This window comes from Podarcis bocagei, assembly GCF_964188305.1.
Source record: "Podarcis bocagei genome assembly, chromosome: 16".
Classification (NCBI taxonomy): domain Eukaryota; kingdom Metazoa; phylum Chordata; class Lepidosauria; order Squamata; family Lacertidae; genus Podarcis; species Podarcis bocagei.
This window is the reverse complement of record NC_138142.1, coordinates 22,394,399-22,416,304: the sequence shown is the minus strand read 5'-3', so window position 1 is coordinate 22,416,304 and position 21,906 is coordinate 22,394,399. Positions and strand designations below refer to the sequence as shown.

Sequence of the window (21,906 nt, the reverse complement as noted above, 5' to 3'; positions counted from 1 at the left end):
GTGGCGCCCGACGTCACCAAATCTGAATAAGGATGCGCGAATTACTAAAGCCGGGAGACAAAGCTGGGCGATGGGAACAGCATGAAAGTGGAGCAAAGTCCCGGGCAGCCACCCACACGCCGGCGGAGAGGACCGCGGAAGGGGAGGAAGCGCCGGGCCTGCTGGGCCTCGTCTCTCTCCGCCACCGCTGTCGTCGAGGCACCCTGCCGGGCCGAGGATGTGTCGCTGCTGACCTGCTCGGACGGCGCCCTGCAGGCGGACCGAGGCGGAGAGAGGAGCTAGCGCGCTGCCCCGACGGCAAGTAGAGAGAGCGAGAGCGCACCGAGAAGCGCGCCGGAGAGGGAGCGCGCGGAGAGGCGAGGTGGGCTGGCAGCGGGGCGCGGCGCGGCGAGATCCCCACCACCCCCATCCGGCCGCGGCTATGATGGTTCACTGTGCCGGCTGCGAGCGGCCGATTTTGGACAGGTTCTTGCTCAACGTCCTGGACCGGGCCTGGCACATCAAGTGCGTCCAGTGTTGCGATTGCAAATGCAACCTGACCGAGAAATGTTTCTCCCGGGAAGGCAAGCTCTACTGTAAGAACGACTTTTTCAGGTGAGGGGCGACGTCTCTCCATCTCCTTCCCCCACCCTTAAGCCTCCCCCCTCTCTTTTCTAACCCACCCCCCACCAACACCCCAATAGCCCCTCTTGGATGATGTGGGTTGTAGTCGTAACCCCACTTCCTTAGGGTCTGAGCCCCCACTAAATGGAGTGCGACACCTCAGAGTTTAGAATTGCAGCCCCTGAAGTCTTTCCCCACCCCCACCCCGGAAAATTGCACACCATAGTCCATCCCCTTCAGGACTGCGGTTCTACTCTTCTCTCGACTCTCCAAAAAGTGTTGCTAGTTCTGTATAGCCAATGTGTAAATAGACGCTAAGGGCCCTGACTCTGAACAACGCCCCCCACTCACACCCCACACAAAGGCCTGATCCCTCTATGGCTGTTTCCTTGGGGTTAAGCCAGGTATCGCCAAGCGTGCTCCTTAAGCATGCGCCCTTTACCCAGGAGTAAGTTCCATCGAAATGGAGGCTTGCTGCTGAACAAAGGGGCATAGGATCGGGCCATCCTAAATTCGGTTCCTAGGGAAGATAGCCCCATTGGGGGGGGGGGCAATGGGATTTACTACCGAGTAAGAGGAAGAGGCTTGCATCCTTTGATTTAGAAACTCAGCCCAAAGACAGAAAGGGGGGGGGTCCTGCGATTTTTTATTTTGTTATTTTAAAGGTTTTTATATAGCTTGGTATTGGAAAATACTGACAAATGGGGGGGGGGGAGTAGCAAGGTCAAAACCTGCTCCCTCCACCAGCGATGGATTTATCCGAGAGGGCGCGAAATCGGGCTACCCGAATTACCCAGGAAAGACTGAAATAAAAAGGAATACTCCATATCCATTTTGACACAGGCAAGGAGAGCCTCATTCCTTTAGAGAAAGGGTCGAAAGAAGATTTAGCCTACCATTATGTGCACGCTTTCCGTAGGAAGAACACCCACCCATCGAATTCACTAGGGCTTCCTCCCGAGTAAACTCAGGTCTCCTGTTTTGACGTCGAGGCTGCGCTCCAAGGTGGGCTTAGGCGCGCCAAAGCCCATGAATTTCCCGGCGGCACGATACAAATATTTGTCAGCATAACAGAGGCCCAGAAGCTGGTCCTGAAGTTCTTGCGTCTGGAACTCCAAACGCCCCCCCCCCGCCCACCCGAACAATGTCAAATCGACACAATCCCCTTCCCCTTGATTTTATATTTTCCTTGAAAAGACTGTTAGTCTGAGCAACCGAGGTTTAAATATATGCAGTCCGACCCTACTCGGGAGTAAGTCCGATTGATTTCAACGGTCTCCTTCACAATTTACAGCTGTCTGCGTAGAAGTTAAAGTCCTATTGATTTCAACCGGGCTTACTCCCAGGTAAGTGGGGTTGCAATTACAGCCTATATAAGCAAAGGATGACAGTTTCGGGGGTAGAGGCACATTATTTTTTCGTCCAGAGGAAAGGGGTCCAAGTCCCCCCCAAGTATTATTATTATTATTATTATTATTATTATTATTATTATTATTATTATTATTATTATTATTATTATTATTATCATTGAACAATAATATTTTTCAAAGCCCCCTAGATCTTAAAAGCCAGTTGTTTTCAGGTGTTGTCCCCCACCCCGCCAAAAACCTTCGGAGAAGGAGGTGGAAATCCTTTGACTGTGGCCCACACGCATTTCTCACTCCCCCCCCCTCCCTTCTTTATTGTCTTGGGGAAAATGAAAATCAACAAATAAACCCTCATTTTGCAAATGCAAATCCATCCCAGCCTTTTGTTTTCGGGCATTAATTGGAGGTAAAGCGCCTATCTGTTTAGGGATGGAAATGGCAGGCGCGGCAAGGTGCGGTGCTGTAGGGCGAGAGAGGGGGAGCCGAAGTGACTTCAGCTCTGCGGGCATAGGGCCCCCCAAGGCAAACGCATATGAATGAATGGAGGCTAAGCTGGCTTTGCACATGTAAACGGGCCTGTAATGGCCATTCTGAATTCTTAGACTTTCCAGCCCCTTCCCTCCCCCAACCCCACTTTTTAAAAACTTTAAACCCCTTGAACGGTTTGGTTTAAAAAATAAAAAATAAAAAATTCTTAATAAGGTGCAGATGAGGCGACCGCCCTACAAAATAACCGCTCCAAAATGATTTATGGGTTGTAATGTTTTCACTAAATCAACGTCACCGTGGGCCATCCTGGGGAGAAAATGGTGCCTAGCGTGACTTGGAGCCTTGTGCGCTCTATTCCCCAAATTCGAGGTGTATGCGGAGGCAGACACACTGACACATCGATACAGAGACCTCGATTTTGTTTTCTGGGACCACATTTCAACAGGCGATTTTTACACGTTACACACACGCACGCCTAGCTACCCACACAACTCGCTGCAATGAGGAAAATTAAAAGCGTTTCCACAGCTCTCGTTTCCCGTAACGCAGCGCGCTTTGCTTTTTGCGACGGCGAGGGGGTGGTTCCTAATGCCTAGATCTAAAGGACCCCAGTTTGGGTCTTTCTACTGTGGCCCCGATTCAGTCCAACGCACCACACACGCGGGGGAGGGGGACGCACCCCAGGCTGCCAACAATCAATCAAAAAAGGACCTAGTGAGAGTGTTGCTACAGGCCTCAAGTAGATCAAGCACCCGAGACCGGATCCGACGGGGTTCTCCTGCGCAAAGTCGGCCGCGATGGCCCAATTCCTCTGGATTGGAGGCGGGAAAGATTGCGTTGGTCGGATCCTGTTCCTTTCCCTTCGCCAAAACTTCTCCAGGGCTAGGTAATAAAATGACCCTTCTGTCCCCCCCCCTCCGTCCCTAAATTATTTGGCAGCGTCTACCGGGAAGGTCTAGAAGTTCCCAGCGCGCAAAAATACCGTGGAGAGCGGCTCCCCGCTAAGACTCCTTTCCTTCCTTAGTGGGTCCTCATCCTCTCTTTCTCTGACCTCCCCCCACCCCCTTTCCTCACCCCACTCTTACGCTCTCTCTTTTGTATCCAGGAGGTTTGGGACCAAGTGCGCCGGGTGCGCGCAAGGCATCTCCCCGTCGGACCTGGTGCGCAAAGCCCGGAGCAAAGTCTTTCACCTGAACTGTTTCACTTGCATGGTGTGTAACAAGCAGCTCTCGACGGGCGAGGAGCTTTACATCATCGACGAGAACAAATTCGTCTGCAAGGACGATTACTTGAGCTCGGCAAGCTTGAAAGAAGGCAGTCTCAACTCAGGTGAGCCGACGGAGCCGGCCCTACCCTAGGGCAGGGGGAAGGAGTCGCCTTTGGCAACCGATATGGAGTGTCAGGAAAGAGCAGCTTTTTGTTAGCTATTTGATTCGCGATTTCTCTCTGTGTGTGCGCGCGCGGGCGCGCGCCAGGGAGGAAGAGAAGCGCCTTAGCTCAGTGGTAGAGGATCCGCTTTGTGTGCAGAAGTCCCTGGGATCAGTCCCCTGCATCTCTGTATAGGGCTGGGGGAGAGGCCTTGTCTTAAAGCCTGGAGAGCTGTGGGTCGGTGCAGAGGCAATACATGGACCAATTTGTGTCTGATTCAGTTTCGGGCAGGTTCATAGGTTCCTTTGCTTTTTGCCTCAGCGGCCAAAGTAACTCGAACTGCCTGCAGTTGGATAGCGTGCATTTGCTGCTAGATAGGGGTGGTCTCCTGTGATTTTGCTGTTCCTGTTGTTATTATTTTATTTGTTTATTTTTTGCTGATTGATTGCTGATGTGTGGACACCTAACCACACTCCTTTGGGAAGTAGGACTCATTGAACTGGGTGGGACTGATTTCCCAGTAAAGGCGCAGAGGCTTGCGCTGCAACGCAGGTCCCTGCCCCGAGTTGCTTGCAAACCTACGTTGGATGGAGAACGAGCAAAGGGAGCGGAGATGGATGGGTCAGAAGGGACAGATGAGGACAAGCGCAGCCCCCAGCTCAGACCTTCAGAGTGATTCTGAGGACCTTCAACGTTGCATTTCTATCGCGCCTTTCTTCCGCCTATTGGAAGGTCCTTTTCTATATCCCACCAGGCGCCGCGCAGAAGGATTTCTGCGCGAGACGGGTCTCTGCCTGGAGGAGCTTACAGTTTAACTTTAGACAAAGGGAAGCGGGGAAAGGAGGGAGACAAAAGAACGACAAGGAGAGTGAAGGAAGGATTTCGCGTGGGGGAAAACAGAAGGATGAGCCGCGGCGGTGAAGACCGTGGTTCCAGCTCTTTCTGTTTGGGGAATTAACCCGTCCGTGCCGAAATGGATTGCACAACATTGGGGGGGGGGTGCGCGCGCTAGCAACAAGGGAGAGTGAAGGAGAGAAGGAAGACCTTGTATTTGTCTACTCTTAAAGCTTTACCCAGAAAAATATCGCTTGGGGTCTGTCGAATTTGTCCCTTTCCTTCTCCGTCTTCGTTTTGTTTTCGTTTTGTTTTGATTTTGTAAAAGAGGGGATTTGGAAGTCACCCTGTTTAGGAGTGCCTTCCCGCTTCCATCTGTGGGGGATATGACCCTGATTCCCTGCAGTAGCCGTCGAGGGGAAGGCATCTGGCGGTCCACTCCCTCCCCCCCCCCTTGGAGACACGTTGCATTCGTTTGAATACAATAACTGCTTTTGCTGGATAGGATAGGACCAAAGACCCTCCAGTCTCGCATGTTTTTCTCCAGAGCGTCCAAGCAGGCGCCTCTAGGGAGACCTACAGACCAGTAGAGGTGTCTCCGACGCCTCCCAGAGCCTTTTTGCTTCCCTCCAGCGGTATCAATAAGCGCAAAGCAAATTTCAGAACGGCTTCCCTCTCTTTAGACGGGGCGGGCGTCGATTAATAGGGCCAGCAGGGGAAGTTACTGGTGAGAGCGGGGCCTCCAAGAGGGGCCTGGCTTAGCAAGCCAAACCTCACAGGAACATAGGAAGCAGCCTTATATTGTCTACCCTGACTGGCAGCGGCTTTCTAGCGATTCAGGCAGGGGAATAGTCTCAGCTGTATGGGGGGCCCCGGAAATTCAAGCAGCTAGCTCCCTTCTCCATGCAGAGCAAATGTTCTACCAATGAGCCACGGCCCTTCAGCAGGAATAAAATTAGAACTTTTAGAGCGGGGAGAGAAGAAAATTCCTATTGAAAGTAGGTTGAAAGCGAGTGTAGTGTAGCGGTTAAAGTGTCGGGCCTGGGAAATCAGGGTTCGAATCTTCGCTCGGCCATGAAGCTCACTGACTGACCTTGCGTCCGTCACTGCCTCTCAGACTAACCTACCTCGTAGGGCTGTTGTGGAGGGAGAACGATGTGTGCCACCTCGAGCTCCTTGCCGGAAAAGTGGGATATAAATGCAAATAGCAACAGCAGCAAATTAGAAGGCAACGTACTGAAGAGGTTGCTGGCGAGGTTACTTTTTTGAAAAACAAACCTCATTTTATTTCACAACTCCTGCAACTGGGACATGCTTCCCTTTGCTCAGAAGTCAACTCCCCTTACCTCCAACAGAGCCGCCTTCCCAGAAACGTGCGTCTCCGATTAAGGTGTGTAGAGAGCACATAGTCTGGGATTCTTCCCCGCCCCAATGGTTCTGCAACACTCCTTCCAAAACCAGACCTGCCCATATCCCTCCCTCCTTCCATTTTTCTTCTTCTTCTTCAGGATCGGGACCCAGGTGCTTTGGGTTGGGTTAGATCTAGGGGAGAAAATGAGGGAAAGGGACCAAGAGGACTGGGGGTGGAGCGCCGCTGGCCTCTGCTTTTCAGACGGCTTTATTTGTTTGTTTGATTCATTAATGAATCAATTAATTGATTGCATTTCCCTCCGCCTTTGGGATCCTCGGTGCTCCTCAGGGCAGCCTGTGTCCTCTTCCTCCTGTCTTTTCTTTTCACCTTCTGCGTATTTCTTTCGAGGGAGTAAGATTTAATTGTGTCGCCCTCCTTTCCCAAAATGGCGCGCAAAGTTCTCCTCCCTGCTCTCACAACAACCCTGCAAGGTAGGGTAGGCTGAGAGGCAGTGGTCGCCCTGTGAGCTTCATGGTTTGAGTGGGGATTTGAACCCTGGTCTCCCAGGTCCATGTCTGACCACTACACCAGACTTCCACCTTCCTTTCCAGGCCTGTCTTCTCTCCTACCCTAGGTCCAAACAGGATGAAATCTGATGTTGGTGTTTTTTAAAGTCCTTGCAGGAGGGTAGGGGTCTTTGCATACCTAACCTGCTGACTGATGAACGCTGTCCTTCCAAGTAATCCTTTGGGAAAGAGAAAGACTGATACCCCTTTCCTTCTGCAACCCGCTGTCTCTTCCCAAAGAGTGACGCCCACTCTCCCCTTTCCTTGTCAGTGTCCTCTTGTACCGACCGAAGTCTGTCTCCAGACATCCAGGACCCGATGCAGGACGACACAAAGGAGACCGACAACTCCACCTCCTCCGACAAAGAGACCACCAACAACGAGAATGAGGAGCAGAACTCGGGGACCAAGCGGAGGGGACCCCGGACCACCATCAAGGCTAAGCAGCTGGAGACCCTCAAAGCAGCTTTTGCTGCCACCCCGAAGCCCACCAGGCATATCCGGGAGCAGCTGGCCCAAGAAACGGGACTCAACATGAGAGTCATCCAGGTAAGAGGACCCGCGCCCGGTTGTTGAGTCCGAGCTCCGATGGGACTATCACCTTACCTGTTCTGCACTAGACCATAAAGGGGTTTGCTCATCTCTGTGCATTTTGGTGGCCCTTAGGGGATTAAAGAGCCACTGCTCTTTGGAACGCAGCGTTCTCTATATCCAGCCACGCACTCGTCTACCGAAAGGGGGTGATCTTCTACATGTTGCAGATTGCATCATAGCTTGTCACCAATGACGTCGGCAAAGGGTCTCCTGTGCTGTGATGTCATCTGGGCTGTAGATGATGTCACACACTCACTCACTCACTCACTCACTCACTCACATCACTCAGCAACAACCAGGAAAGTTGGAAAGTGAAGCTGTCGAGCTACAGAAATCTTCATGCTTTTTGTTCTCCTTACCAGAAGGTGGCCATCATTTTACCTTCGTTCTTCATCCTGAAATGTTTTGGGAAACCTTCGTTTACTTAAGTGTGGAATATTAGAATACTTGTTTTTATGGATAGTGGAAATCCGGATGGGTAGTACTAAAGTATAGGTTGGTTGGTTTTTTGCAGGCTATGTGACACCTCCCTCTCTCCTTTTGTAGAAAGGGCAAAACTTTCATGCTTCATCAAAAGGACATCGTACACCCCATTGTTCCTATTGTCCCACCATGCTAGCTGCCTAGGAAAGCCCAACCTGAGGAACACTTTATGAGGAAGTAAACCCCACCAAATTCATGGGATTTACGGTACTTCCCAGCAGACCTGGCTGAAAATCAGTTAAGGGAAAATGTATGCTCAAGTCCCTTTAAAATGAATGTGGATACCAGCCTATTTATGTTTACTGTGAAGTAATAAGTGCTAGGAATTCTCAGTCAAGCTTCCTCATGCATGCCTAGAATTGTAAAGCCCAGCCCTATCCATGTTTGCACAGAAGCGTTTCCTAGTAATTTCAATGAGATTTACTTTTGGGTAAATGTGCAGAGAACTGCAGCCTTGGTCCTTAAAGTACACAGACAGTATTTATGCCCAGCAAAGTTAAATCACTTGTTGCTGTTCAGTCGCGTCCGACTCTTCGTGACCCCATGGACCAGAGCACGCCAGGCACTCCTGTCTTCCACTGCCTCCCGCAGTTTGGTCAAACTCATGTTCGTAGCTTCGAGAACACTGTCCAACCATCTCATCCTCTGTCATCCCCTTCTCCTTGTGCCCTCCATCTTTCCCAGCATCAGGGTCTTTTCCAGGGAGTCTTCTCTTCTATGAGGGGGCCAAAGTATTGGAGCCTCAGCTCAGTTAAATCACTAGTCCCCTTGATTTCAACAGGAAAATGAATCCCTCAGTTTGGTGCTCTCCCATTGAAATCAACACATAGACAGGTGCTTTATATACCTAGTTGGGCCTTTGGTGCATCTAGCTCAGTATCCTCACTGACTGGGCAGCAGCTCTCCAGGGTTTCAGGAAGGAGACATTCCCAGCCCAGACCTACCAGGACCTTCTGCCTGAGAAACAGATGCTCCACCATAGAGCTATGGCCCTCCCCCCAGCAATTTACACAGCCCCCATGAGGTTGGAGGTTAGACTGCAATCCTGGGCACAATAATTATGAAGTTACCAGTAAGTCTTGCTGAAATCAGCAGGACTTCCTCTTGAGTAAACATGCATGGTTTTGAGCTGATGTTAAGACAGCCATGATGTTGTTGTAAGGTTACTATTTATCTGTTCTGTCCAAGTAAGTCATACTCAGAGGAGACCCACTGAAACTATTGATTGATTGATTGATTGATTGGACGGATTAGTCATGCCCCTTTATTTCAATGGGTCTATGCTGAGTATGTCTCAGTTTAACACAACCCTTTTCTGCTTGAAATATTTCCAGCATTGCAAGCCATCTAAGGGAGGAGTTGATAAGCCATTTTAAACAATGGGAAACATTACATAAATGCAGTATTGCAATAATATAGAGGAAAGTGAAAGGATAGCAAATTAATATTACATGTTTATTGTTGTTTTTTTGTTTTGATTTGTATTGTGCACAGAATTTGAAGGAACTCAAAATGGAACTGTGGTAGCTGGTAGCATTCCTATGCAGGGCATTTCAGCAATTTTTATCACACTCCTGTATGATTGCCTTATGTTTTAAATTGGGATGGGGTGCAGGCCAAAAGAACAATGAGTAGCTCTGGTGAGATTCAGGGACTCTTGCTTGACTTACAAAGCAGCCTCTCTTACAATGACTGTTTCGACCCCAAGTTGTAAATTAAACATTAATGGAGCCACAGGGTCGTCAGTTGTATCAAGAGTAGACCCATTGAAAATTAATGGACATGGCTAATTTAAGTCTATCATTTTCAATGGATCTAGTCTAACTTAGCTGAATACAGCCCTCAAATCCATCAACTTGGCTCCAGTTATCAATACATTATGATGGCAATATGGATTAATGTCATGAATTTTAGAATATCGTCACATAAGGTAGCTTATGAAAAGTGGGTAAAAAAATTACTGACTAAAAAAAAAAAGTGCAATACAATCCCTGCCTACTAATAAGTAAATCCTATTGAGTTCAGTGGGGCTTACTCCCAGATAAGTGGACAGAGGACTAGGGGAAAGTCATAAAATCATATAGGCATTAATAAAAAATATAGTCATCAGAATTTAGCCATAGAAATAGAGAGAAAGAGACCTCCAAAATGGAAAGGATGGGTTGTAACTGTTGATAGTCCTACTCAAAGTAGACCTATGGAAATGTATCTATTCTGTGTAAGGCTTGCACTGGATCCAATCCTTTGATGTTTACCTCAGTTCAGAGGCCAAGGCTGAAAATGAATAATCCAACGAAGGATTGTGGATTTGAAACATGGGATCAGTGTTCTTTTGCAAAGCTACAATGGTGCCATGTAGCGCAACCCCAGTCCTCTTCCCCAGGTGCCCTTCCATCTGGGTGGTCCAGTAGCATCATGCCATCTGGAGTCTACCGAATCAAACCCTACTGCTACTATTAGTAGTAGGAGGAGTAGTAGTAGTAGTAGTATATTTTATTTCTATGTTGCCCATCTGGCTGGGTTTCCCCAGCCACTCTGGGCAGCTTACAGATCAGATCCCTCTAGTTCCCCCTGCCTTTTCCTCCTGTCCATGATGAATGAAACAGCCTGCCTAGGACTGAGCATCTTGCAAGTGTGGCTTCTCCCTCTGGAGCAGTTTAATAGAGAATGACAGTGGAGCTTCCGAGTTCAGAGGCACTATACCTCTTAAGTTCAGCTGCTGAGGCCAGGGAAAAGAGAAGGGTGTTGCCTTCATGTTCCGCTTATCTGATTCTCAAAAGCACCTGCAAGGTCTAAATGAATGCTGGTCTAGATCAAAGATGGGGAAACGGTGGCCTTTTAGGTGGGACTCCAACTCCCATCATCCTCAGCCAGTATGACCCATGACTAAGCATTATGGGAATTGCAGTCCAACCTGACCTGGCAGCCCACAGATTCTCCATCTCCAGTTCGAATGGACCTTTGATCCCATCTAACAGGGATAGTCTTATGGGTAAAATAGGACAGAAGGAAACCCCATTCTGGTACTTTAAAGCACCAGGTTTTTTGAGAATACTGGAGCAAAACCAGTACAAGCACCACTAAGAAGTATTTAAAAATGCAGTGGGAAATCTCTAGGATATTCTAGGGCAGGTCAACATGATTTTTTTAAGGCGGGGAAAGTGATGAGTTGAAACAGGAGATATTTTTGGATTGTTTGCCCACACTGCTAATTGTACCATATAGAGCACACACTACTCCTAGTAGTTGTTACTCCTAGTAGTTATTACTACAGGCATTTTTCTATGTTGTAGTAGTAGACTGGTGCTTAATTAGGGCACAAAGCAGCAGCAGCAGTCATAGCAGCAGAGCCATCGTACAACCTTTCACCCCACAAATTAGCGGGCCTACCCACCCTACTACCAGTCCATGGCAATATAACATCATTTATTAGTGTAGTAATACATAGGGACTTTTCAGTGTCCTAGAGTCATAGAACTGTAGAGTTGGAAGTGACCCCAAGAGTCATCTAGAATTCTAGACCAACCCCCTGCAATGCAGGAATCTCAACTATTTAGTCTTCATGGGCAGATCCTGAACCCCTCTCCTCCAAACCGGGTTTCCTCTTGATGGACCTACAAAGAAAATTCTTACGCTTTTCTGCAAGCAGGGGGAGGGGATATCTTTTTGTCATTGCATGCCCTCCCCCACTTTCTCTTCCCCTCCCCTCTTCTCCATCTTCTCTTCCCTTTATGTATATTTTGAGTTTGATTGGGTGGTGTGTTGTTGTTTTTAATCCTAATTTCCTGCCTCTCCATCCGTCGGCCTTTCTTTTGGCTGTCTGTTGTGGTCCAGTCCGGCTGGAGGGCATTAACGTGGTCTCTCTCCTTCTGTGCCCCCTGCAGGTTTGGTTCCAGAACCGACGGTCCAAGGAGCGAAGGATGAAACAACTGAGCGCGCTGGGTGCCCGGAGACACGCTTTCTTCAGAAGTCCTCGACGCATGCGCCCTCTGGGAGGCCGCTTGGATGAATCCGAAATGCTAGGCTCCACCCCTTATACTTATTACGGAGGTAAGAAGGTCCGCCCCACCCCCGATTGGGGGTGGGCGGAATCGTGGTGGGCGCTTTCCCTTCCTTTCATCCATTGACTTTTTTCTGAGTTTTGTCCCCAAAACATATTTGAATCCCAATCAAACAAGGCCCACCATCCTAGAGGCATTTACCTGAGCATCTTACCTGATGCAGATCCACACTAGTTACATTTAAAGCACATGACTTTTCCCAAAGGACCCTGGGAGCTTTTTTTCCCCCACGGGGTACCGGAGACAGTTGGTCTGTGAGTGAGGAACTACAATTCCCATGATTCCTTGAGTAGAAGTGCTGTGCTTTAAATGGGGTTTGAATGTTGTGAGCACAGCCAGATTTTACTTCGGAGTAAATGTGCATTTAGGGACTAACTTGAAGTCAATACTCTCGCTGCTGAAATTCCGCCCCTTTTGGACATCCCACCAGCTCCTGAAGACGCGCCTCTCTAGACAAGCCATCCTTGATCTCCTGGCCACAACCTCCTTGTTTAACCGTATTAATAATTGTTTCTTCAACCATGCTGTTTTAATGAATTTGTCCTCTTGTATATTGCGATTATGGATGGTTTGATTAACTGGTTTCATTCATTGTGCGTTTTAACTGGGCGGATATAATTTTTATCATTGGGTTTACATTTGTAAACCGCTTAGATGCCATTTTCTGACAAGGAAGCTGTATATAAATACACATATCAATAATCACTAGAGCCCAATTTTCCCTTTCTGCGTATACTGTAATGTTTTATTATTGTTATGGCCATTGGCTAATGCGAATAAAGTTTTATCTATCAGTCACTAGAGCAAATAACTTAGGGGCTACTTTGAGTAAAACTTGTACCAATCTTGGAGCCAGCCTCTTTAGAATCTGAACCTCCTGCTTCCTGAGGGAGAAAGAGTAATATTTTCTTTCTTTCTTTCTTTCTTTCTTTCTTTCTTTCTTTCTTTCTTTCTTTCTTTCTTTCTTTCGTAGTTTTTCATCTACTTCCTCTCCCTTCCACACACAGATTCTTCCTTTTCCACCTCTCTCTGTCTTCTGCTTTTCTTCCCCTGCCCTCCCTTCCTTAATCCCGCTCTTTTCCTGCCTTCGCTAAAATCACTGAAAATCCGAGGGAGCTCGGAAACCAGGGCCGCCGGTTGCTTGAATTTGCCCGCCCCTCCCCCCAAAAATACACCCTTTCCCCTGCTTTTTTGCTGTTCCTCTCCTCTTCGTTCCTCTTTCGCCATAGTTGCCCCCCTTGTTGCTTCCTCCTCCCGTTGGTTCCTCTTCTTACCCTCCCCCTGGTTTCCCCTACCCCCGCCCCCCAGCTGGTTCCTCAGTCTAACCCTTTCCAACGGTTTCCCCGACGTTTTTCAGGCCAGCCTCTCCCTCCGCCCCGTCGGTTTTCCTCGACGGGCAGGAGGCGTGGTCCCTGCCTGGATCTCCTCCTCCTTCCCGCCGCCCCGCCCGAGAAAGGGGGCTTTGTGCTGGAGGGTCCGGCTGTGCCCGACCCCTTTGACGCCCCGCGCTCCCTCGCCCTGCGCTGCGACGAACAAAGCTCCAGCTGCCTCGCCTTTGTACTCTTTTCAGACGGCATTTGTTCCAATTACGGCCGAACTCCAGGCGCGTATGGAAGGCGGCCGCCGCCTCTGGCCAGGGCCCCGGACATTTGTCTTCCAGGCACCGCGTCCCCGTTTCCCCGCACCCCGTCACCTTCCAGCTCCCTGAAGGCGAACCCCGTTAAAAAAACGACCCCCCAAAAGGAACCAAAGGCCGGGAGGGAAAATATTTATTTACTTCTTTGAGCAAGGAGGGAACCTGGAAACCCCATTTTCCCGAGGATTCCGAAGTCTATCCGGTTTCCTGCTCCTTATACCCCGTCTTTGGAGGTAGGGGGTGTTATTTGGCACTCTTCCTTCCCCCCCAAAAAAACACTTCCAAAGACAGGAAAGGGGCTCATCCAACTAATCCAACTGCCCCCCATAAAACATTTGAGGGGACTGGTCCCTCCAAAGTTGACAGGCATTGCCGTTCAGATGGTGTGCGCGCCGTGTTTCGTGATCGATTAGGCAGGGCGGGGCTTGCCTGGGCCCCCCAATATTTTATTCAATTTGGTATCCGTGGAAGGGTTGTAGCTCCGTGGCAGAGCATCTTTCTGGCATGCAGAAGGCTCCAGGTTCAATCCCAAATGGTACCTCCAAATCCCTTGTCTAAAACCGTGGAGAGTCGCTGCCAGTCAGTGCAGGCAGACAAAGCTTGAGTTTAGCTGGTCGGACTCTACATCAGTCCGTTTTTATGGCTGTGAGCTCCTTCTCCCCTTAAATCGCCAGGGGTAGTTTTCGGGTAGTGACGGGAATGATGCTAGGCTGGTTTGGGAAGTAAACTTACTTGAATACGGCGGGACTTATTTTCCAATAAGCACTGCAGAGGATTTACTCGTGTGTTTTACGCGTCTCTTTAGCTCTAGTTGTTCCGTGCGCGCGCGCGCGGGTGTTGTTAGGAAGAGGTATACACGTGTGTTATTAAACAATTAAGTAAATAATTAATTAAATGTGCATTCTATGGAACTATCTTCTGGTGTCAGAAGTAAATAAAGCATGCAAACTAATAAATAAAGCCACAATTTAAGCATCCGAGAGGAACGGGAACAGCCTGTACGTTGGATATTTAGCATGAGAAGTGAAGTCAAATAAGATATATTAAAATACACTGCTACAGCGTGGTGCCCTGCGGGGGTTTCGAGCTGCCTGAAGAGAAACTCCTGTTCGCTGGCGAATTCTAGCTGTTCCCAGAAGTTTCTCCCTTTATTTCTGAGAGTGTATGTGTCAAATTATGTGCAGAAAATGCCCTCTTCTCATCGAGAAAAAAGTGTATGTGTGAGTGTGCGTAATATAAATGTATACTTCCGAGAAGAGGGCCTTTTTTTCTGTGGCAGCTCCTAAACTGTGGAATGCCCTCCTCAGAGAGGTGCGTCTGGCGCCTTCACTACGCAGTTTTTTGCGGGATTGCTGAAGACCGTGGCCTTTGACACTTTAGTGTGTGTTTCCAGAACCCGCCCTGTTCTTGTGAATCAATGTTTTCAACTGTGTCTTTTATTCTGAATTTTAAATAGTTGCAACTGGCCCCGAGACCTGCTGGTGAAGGGCGAGTGATGAATTATTTTTTAAAATTATTATTATGAAAAGCAATAATAATAATTAGAGCGGCAAGATAATGTAAGTAACCTCTTCCCCTCTGGAGGATAAGCGTGCGGACTTGGCTCCGGCTGAACACCTTTGTTCTAGGCTTGTGTGGGCCTTCTCCCCCCCCTTTTTTTTTTAAAGGAATGGGTGTATCTTTAATCGAATTAACATCCTATCCGCCACTGGCGGAGGATGATGGGCGGGGGGTGGGGGGGGGGTGAGGAAGGCGCAAGCCGGGAGAGAATTGATTAATTCCAGCCGGTTTAAAGCGACTGCTTCTGCCCTTCCTTCCTCCTAGTTTTCCGAAACTAAATTTGCAGCCCAATCCTAAGCGCGTTTACTCTGCGTTGAAGTCCCACCGCATTTTAAGAAGTTTTTTCTCCTCCCACCCGGGTTCCTGCTAGTAAAGATTACCTAATTTGAATATGAAGCTCCAATTTCTGGAGATTTAAGATTTTTGTATTTTTTTTAAAAAAAAAATTGTTACAAGCCCCTCTTTCCCTCCTGCGCGTATTTTTTTCTTCAGGCTCGGAGCGTATGGAAGGGGCGTACAGAATCAGGCGCGCATCTGATAGCAGTCCAGAAACAAACCAACGTTAAGGCGGCTCCGGGCTTTGATGTGTCTGCTACTTTCTCCACGAACGTTCTGTTTGGAACGCTGTGACGTATCGAATAGAATTCGATGCGGGGGGGGGGTGTCGGATGTCCTTTGAGGATGCTGTTATACCGCTTGAGTGTGTCGTCGGGGGTGTTTGTTTCTGAAGCATAAAATCGGAAGAGGTTTGTGGGGCGTTTTAAACTGCTCCATGACAGTTTAGGCAGGCGGTAGTAGATAGTTGGAGGGTGGAGGCGCTTGTCTGCTGCGCCAGGCCAAAAAAAATCCAGTTTTTGGCTTCCCACGTCCGCGGAACACGCCAGCAAAACGCTTAGGCAAGAAAACCAAAACAAAAGGAGCTGGCTTTTCACCGTCCTCTTTCTGCCGTATTTATTTCGCGGTATACTGCCTCTGGGGATGGAGGTTTTGTTTTTGTCCCAATTATTAAGACAAAACTCACCAAAATTATTGTTTAGTTTATTATTGAATGCATTTGCTTATTTCTTGTTTTTAAACCCCACATCTTACATAAGAATAATCGCCGTAGATTCACACTGTGTTGTTTTCGGCGACCCTAAACCGTCCACCCCCCGCCTCCGTGCGCGCGCACACCGATCCCACCCCACAGTAGCTGATCACAGACCCTCATCCTCATGCGGGAAATAGCGCAACCGTCTTGCGCGCCATGGCTGCGATCCTACACCCATTCCTGGGGGGGGGCCGCTATTGAATTGAGTGGAACTTTTGAGTTTACCTGTACAGCATGGAGCTATAACTGGGTTTCTGGCCTGAAGGCCGTGTCCATGCCTAGGTTTCTGTGGTAGAAGTTTATCCTTTGTATAAATGTCTCTGTGTATGTTTCTCTCTCTCTCTCTCTCTCTCTCTCTCTCTCTCTCTCTCTCTCTCTCTGTGTGTGTGTGTGTGTGTGTGTGTTCACTGATTTATAATTTGTGCTGTGAGCTGTTTTGGGGGCAGATCAATGTGAAAATGCGGCACACTAGCAATAAATTTAGTAGCAGTATATAGCATTATTATTATTATTATTTGTTGTTGTTGTTGTTGTTGTTGTACGTGGTTGTTATTACCATGTTATACTAATAATAAAATTATTAGTAGTATACTATTATTATTATTATTATTGCATGCTGTTGTTGATAATGCATGCAAATAAAACATCAGCTGTTATTGTACTACTACTACTACTAATAATATATTTCTATGCCACATTTCTATTATTTGCAATAATCGTGGTTGTTAATAATCTTTGCACTTATCCTGGGGTTATGTCCTGGCCTGTTTCATCTGGCCCACTGTGGATAATTTTAAGTTTGAATCCTCACTGGCGTTTGACCATAGCTGTCAACTTTTCCCTTTTCTTGCGAGGAATCCTATTCGGAATAAGGGAATTTCCCTTTTTTAAAAAAGGGAAAAGTTGACAGCTATGCGTTTGACCCTTCTTGGGCCTTCCCGAGCGTCCTTCATTCCTTTTGACTGTCCTGGCCTCTGCAGACGTCTTTGTGAGCATCCCTCTGCTTATTTGGGGGAGGTCAGGGGATGTGGAGCGGAGAGGGTTTGCTTCTGAGCGGAACAGCCGCCCAACAATGCGCGGGGCCTGCAGCTTTACCTCTCCGAGGTGTTTCTCCGGAAAGGAGTCGAGCTGGATTCAGTGGCGGAGCTGATGCTTGAACTCGCTTGCGCGTAAACGGCTCTTCCTTCCGGGAGGTGTCAATGGCCAGCTATGCTTGCGGAAGGGCCGCAGCTCGGCTTTTGTCCCAGGTCCCATCCCCGATGACCTCTCCGGGTTAGTGCTGGGGAATGTTCCCTGCCTGGAACCCCGGAGAGGAGCCTCTGCCAGCCATTGCGCGCAGCACCGAACTGCATGACGCGCAATGGTCTCAACTCCCCAAACTGGCAAGGCAAGGCAGTTCTGTGGGCGCGGCTGCCCACCTGCCCTGGTCGTCCAGGAGAGAAATGGCAGGAAGCCAGCGGTGTCTTCTTCTTCTTCCTAGCCCAGGGCTGCCAAATCCCGTTGGCATCGATATGTTGATGTATTGTTTTTTTGTTTGCTTGCTTATCCACGGAGATTGCTGTTGTCTCCCCACGCCTTAAGTTTATCCTCACAACAACCCTGTGAGGTAGGGTAGGTTGAGAAATAGTGATTTGCCACAGGGATTCATGGCTGAGTGGGGAGTTGAACCCTGGCCTCCCCAACTTCGGTCCAGAGCTCTAACCATTGCACCACACCACCTCTCCATCCATGGGATTTTTTAATGGTTAACTGAGGGGAGGAAAGCTCATACCAATAACAAACTTTTGTTGTTGTTTAGTCGTTTCGTCGTGTCCGACTCTTTGTGACCCCATGGACCAGAGCACGCCAGCCACTCCTGCTTTCCACTGCCTCCCGCAGTTTGGTCAAACTCATGCTGGTAGCTTCGAGAACACTGTCCAACCATCTCGTCCTCTGTATTCCCCTTCTCCTTGTGCCCTCCATCTTTCCCAACATCAGGGTCTTTCCTAGGGAGTCTTCTCTTCTCATGAGGTGGCCAAAGTATTGGGGCCTCAGCTTCAGGATCTGTCCTTCCAGTGAGCACTCAGGGCTGATTTCCTTAAGAATGGATAGGTTTGATCTCCTTGCAGTCCATGGGACTCTCAAGAGTCTCCTCCAGCACCATAATTCAAAAGCATCAATTTTCGGCGATCAGCCTTCTTTATGGTCCAGCTCTCACTTCCATACATCACTACAGTGGTACCTCAGGTTAAGTACTTAATTCGTTCCTGAGGTCCGTACTTAACCTGAAACTGTTCTTAACCTGAAGCACCACTTTAGCTAATTGGGCCTCCTGCTGCCGCTGCGCCGCCAGAGCATAATTTCTGTTCTCATCCTGAAGCTGAAGTTCTTAACCTGAAGCACTATTTCTGGGTTAGCGGAGTCTGTAACCTGAAGCGTATGTAACCTGAGGTACCACTGTAATAACAAACATAGTTGGTCTCTAAGGTGCTACTGGGAGGAATTTTTTGGTTTTGAGGGGAGGAGGGTTTTTCTCCTTGTAGGATCTCGCCAGCCCGGTTTTAGATCCCGTCTCACCTGCTCTCCCTCTCTCCTCTCTCCCCTCCCTCCCCCGCTCAGATTACCAAGGCGACTACTACGGCCCTGGGGGCAACTACGACTTCTTCCCGCACGGCCCCCCCTCGCAGGCGCAGTCCCCCGCCGATTCCAGTTACATCCCGACCTCGGGGGCCGGATCCACGCCGCTCGGACCCCTGGAACCCCCTCTTCCCGGGCACCACGCTTCCGAGAACCAAAGGTATACGGATATGATCTCTCATCCCGACACGCCCAGCCCGGAGCCCGGGCTGCCAGGCTCGTTGCACCCCATCCCAGGCGAGGTCTTCAGCGGGGGTCCCAGCCCCCCTTTCTCCATGTCCAGCTACAGCGGGCCCCTCTCGCACCCCAACCAGGAGCTGAACGAGACGGCCGTGTGGTAGAGCCACCCCCTGGCGGAGGGCGCGCGCCTGACCTCACCGGACCGAAAGAAGAGTAGCCCCTTTTTTTTGTCCAGCTCCGTCCGCTCCGTCGGGGTGAAAACTCCGTTTACCAAAAGCGCCACCACCGTGATGCCAAATCGCGCCTCGCCAGACCTCGGGGGCCGCTCAAGGACCGCGCGCGGCCCGCTGTCTGGCCCCGGGTGGGCTCACAGTGGGGACGCTGGACACGGCTGGCGGGCCCCCCAACCAACAAACAAACAAACCAACCCACCCACCCCGGTTGCAGCGCCCAGAGGTGGTTCGCCGTCTTTGTTCGAGGAACCTCTGGCAGCGAATCTCTGGAACTCGCCCATTCGTTGGACCAAAGCTGGACTCGCCTGTTTCACAGACTGGAGGATGTGAGAAAGAGGTTGGGGAGCAAAACGACCCACACCTGTCCCCGCCCCGTCCAGGATTGCGTCTTGGGTTGTTGTTGTTTTTTTGGGTTGTTTTGCGTTTCTGTTTTTCCTAAATCCGAAAAAAAGAGAGAGAACCAGTTTATTTTAATTAAAAGGTTTATTTTGTGCGTGTTCGATGGTGGCAGGAGAAGGGACTTTGGGAAAAGATCTCCGGAAAGGAGGAATGTTTCATTGGTGACACGTCGCCCCCTCGTGGTAAGTGCTGGAACGACTTGCAGGACTTATTTAAATATGTTGAGAGGGATTTGGGGAGGGTGTTCCTTTTTTGTTTTCTTAATTATTATTATTATTAATATTATTATATTATAATTATAATTATTTTGGCGGAAATATAACCACAACTACCAATAAAAGTTTTTTAAAAACCCAATTTTGGAATGTCGCTAGCAAACGCCAATCCAGTCTAAACCTTCCTCGGAGGCAACACACCTGTTTAAGAATGTATTATAGTTTTTTGCTCCTAGTTTCTTTATTTTGTATAAAGAAGAAACAAATAAAGTATGTTTTTGTGTTTATTGGTTATTTATTGTACCGTAGTCATCTAAAGTGTCAATTTGCAATTGAGGTAACAGCATAAGTAGGAGTACTGGAAAGATTCTCATTCTTCTGCTGATTATTTTATCATTTAATGCAGTTAAGAACAACAATAATAATTACAATTATTATTAATTGGAATAATTCTCATTATTATCATTCAGTGCAAAAATGATTACTGTTAATTGCAATTAATGGGTGCTGCATTTCTCAGAGTAATCATGAAAAGATGGGGATCTGCCTCAAAGAGTGGGAGAGAAATCCCTTGTTTTTAACACTTACACAGCAGCTTGGGAGTAAACCCCAGAGATCTTAAACTTAAAGGGACTTACTTCTGAAGAAATGTTCACAGGAGGACAGTGCCTGATTACAAAGTACCGTATTTTTCCATCTATAAGACGCCCTCAAGTTTAAGATGCCCCCTATTTTGGGGGACTCAGATTTAAGAAAATGGGAGGTGGGTAGGTGTATCTGTGTATAAGACGCCCACTAATTTTTTACATTATTTTTAAGGGGGAAAACCTAGTCTTATGCACAGAAAAATATGGTAGGTAAAGGGACCCCTGACCATTAGGTCCAGTTGTGACCGACTCTGGGGTTGCAGCACTCATCTCGCTTTATTGGCCAAGGGAGCCGGCGTACAGCTTCTGGGTCAGGTGGCCAGCATGACTAAGCCGCTTCTGGCGAATCAGAGCAGTGCACGGAAACGCCGTTTACCTTCCCGCCAGAGCGGTACCTATTTATCTACTTGCACTTTGACGTGCTTTTGAATCTAAAACAAGTTTTTGGTTTATTTGAACCAATTTAGCACATGGTGGCAGCTTTCAAATATTTAAAAACATCCCAGACAACATAGGCTAAAGGTGTATCTCATTCAGGAATGGCGAATCTGCGACTGGACTCCAACTCCCATCAGGCCCAGCCAGTGTGGGTTATGCTTGGGGGTGATGGGAGCTGTAGCTTGGCTACATTCGGAGGACCACGGCTTCCTCACCTCTGCTAGAAGAAATCCCAAAAGGTGTAGATTTTCTCATTCCTGAATGACAAGATTCATTGCTGAGATTTCTTCCTTGACTTCTCTTGCATCCAGTCATCCTAGATTTTAAAAAAGCAAAACGAAACAGGAACGGGGGCATAGATCGCTGGTCCAAAAATCAGAAGTGGCCTCATTGCACAGGTTGTAGCTAAAGGCGGGCCTTGCGTCTGCAAAGGTTGATGGCGGCTGCCTGACATGTGGGAGCGACAATAAAATATTGCAGCATGGAATACTCCTGTCTAAGGTCCCAGTTAAGTCAGCCATGACTTCCTGCAGGATAATTCATTATTTTCCTCTCTGGTTTTCTGCCCCCCCCCCCTAAAACACACCAGTATTCCCTAAGTAGCAAGCATGTTCTGCTCCTATTGAGCTGATTTGAGAGTTTCTTTTCCCCAGTTGGGGGGGGGGGAGATATACTTCTGCAAAATTTGAAATCCCCCCTATAACCCTCAACCTGTGTGTGGGTTTTTGCTACATAATGTGCATTTACATACCATCCAACATTTCTCCCATGAAAATAGGGACCTCTGTTTTAGCTACACAAGCAGTGGTGCGCACAACCCTGAAGAACAGTGATGAAAGGAATGGTGATAGATAAGATGCCAGGAAATGTGTTGTGGTGTCTTGAAGATCCTGGGCCGATTTACTGTGGCAGATGCTGTCATGGACCAGAGTCCATCTCGTCAGATGCTTGGCGTGTCCTCAGTCGGCTCAGATGCACATGAGAAAGGGGGCAGTGTGTGTGTGTGTGTAAATTGGCAGGCCATTAAGGCCTCAGACCCAAGAGGTATACAGTCTGCAATGTTTCTATGCAAAAACACACAGGTATCCCAGTTAAGTGCAATGAAAATAAATGACCTTCCTACTTTGGGTGTGTTAATTTAACCTTTGGAGTGTGTGAGTGAAAGCCCTGCTCCTG

General features: G+C 48.5%; 1 protein-coding gene across 2 annotated transcripts; it reads left to right on the top strand.

Moving 5' to 3' along the window:
• Positions 1–76: 76 nt before the first annotated feature.
• LHX5 (LIM homeobox 5) lies at positions 77–19,109 on the top strand. 2 transcript variants are annotated; one of them, XM_081175301.1, is made up of 5 exons: positions 77–594; positions 3,565–3,788; positions 6,883–7,127; positions 11,540–11,705; positions 18,601–19,109. In XM_081175301.1, exons 1-5 carry the CDS (start codon positions 422–424, stop codon positions 18,957–18,959), a joined length of 1,167 nt encoding a protein of 388 aa, XP_081031427.1. In that variant the 5' UTR covers positions 77–421; the 3' UTR covers positions 18,960–19,109. The 2 variants fall into 2 exon arrangements, with proteins under 2 accessions (XP_081031427.1, XP_081031426.1); XM_081175300.1 differs by having other exon boundaries at positions 81–594; positions 6,850–7,127.
• Positions 19,110–21,906: the final 2,797 nt, after the last annotated feature.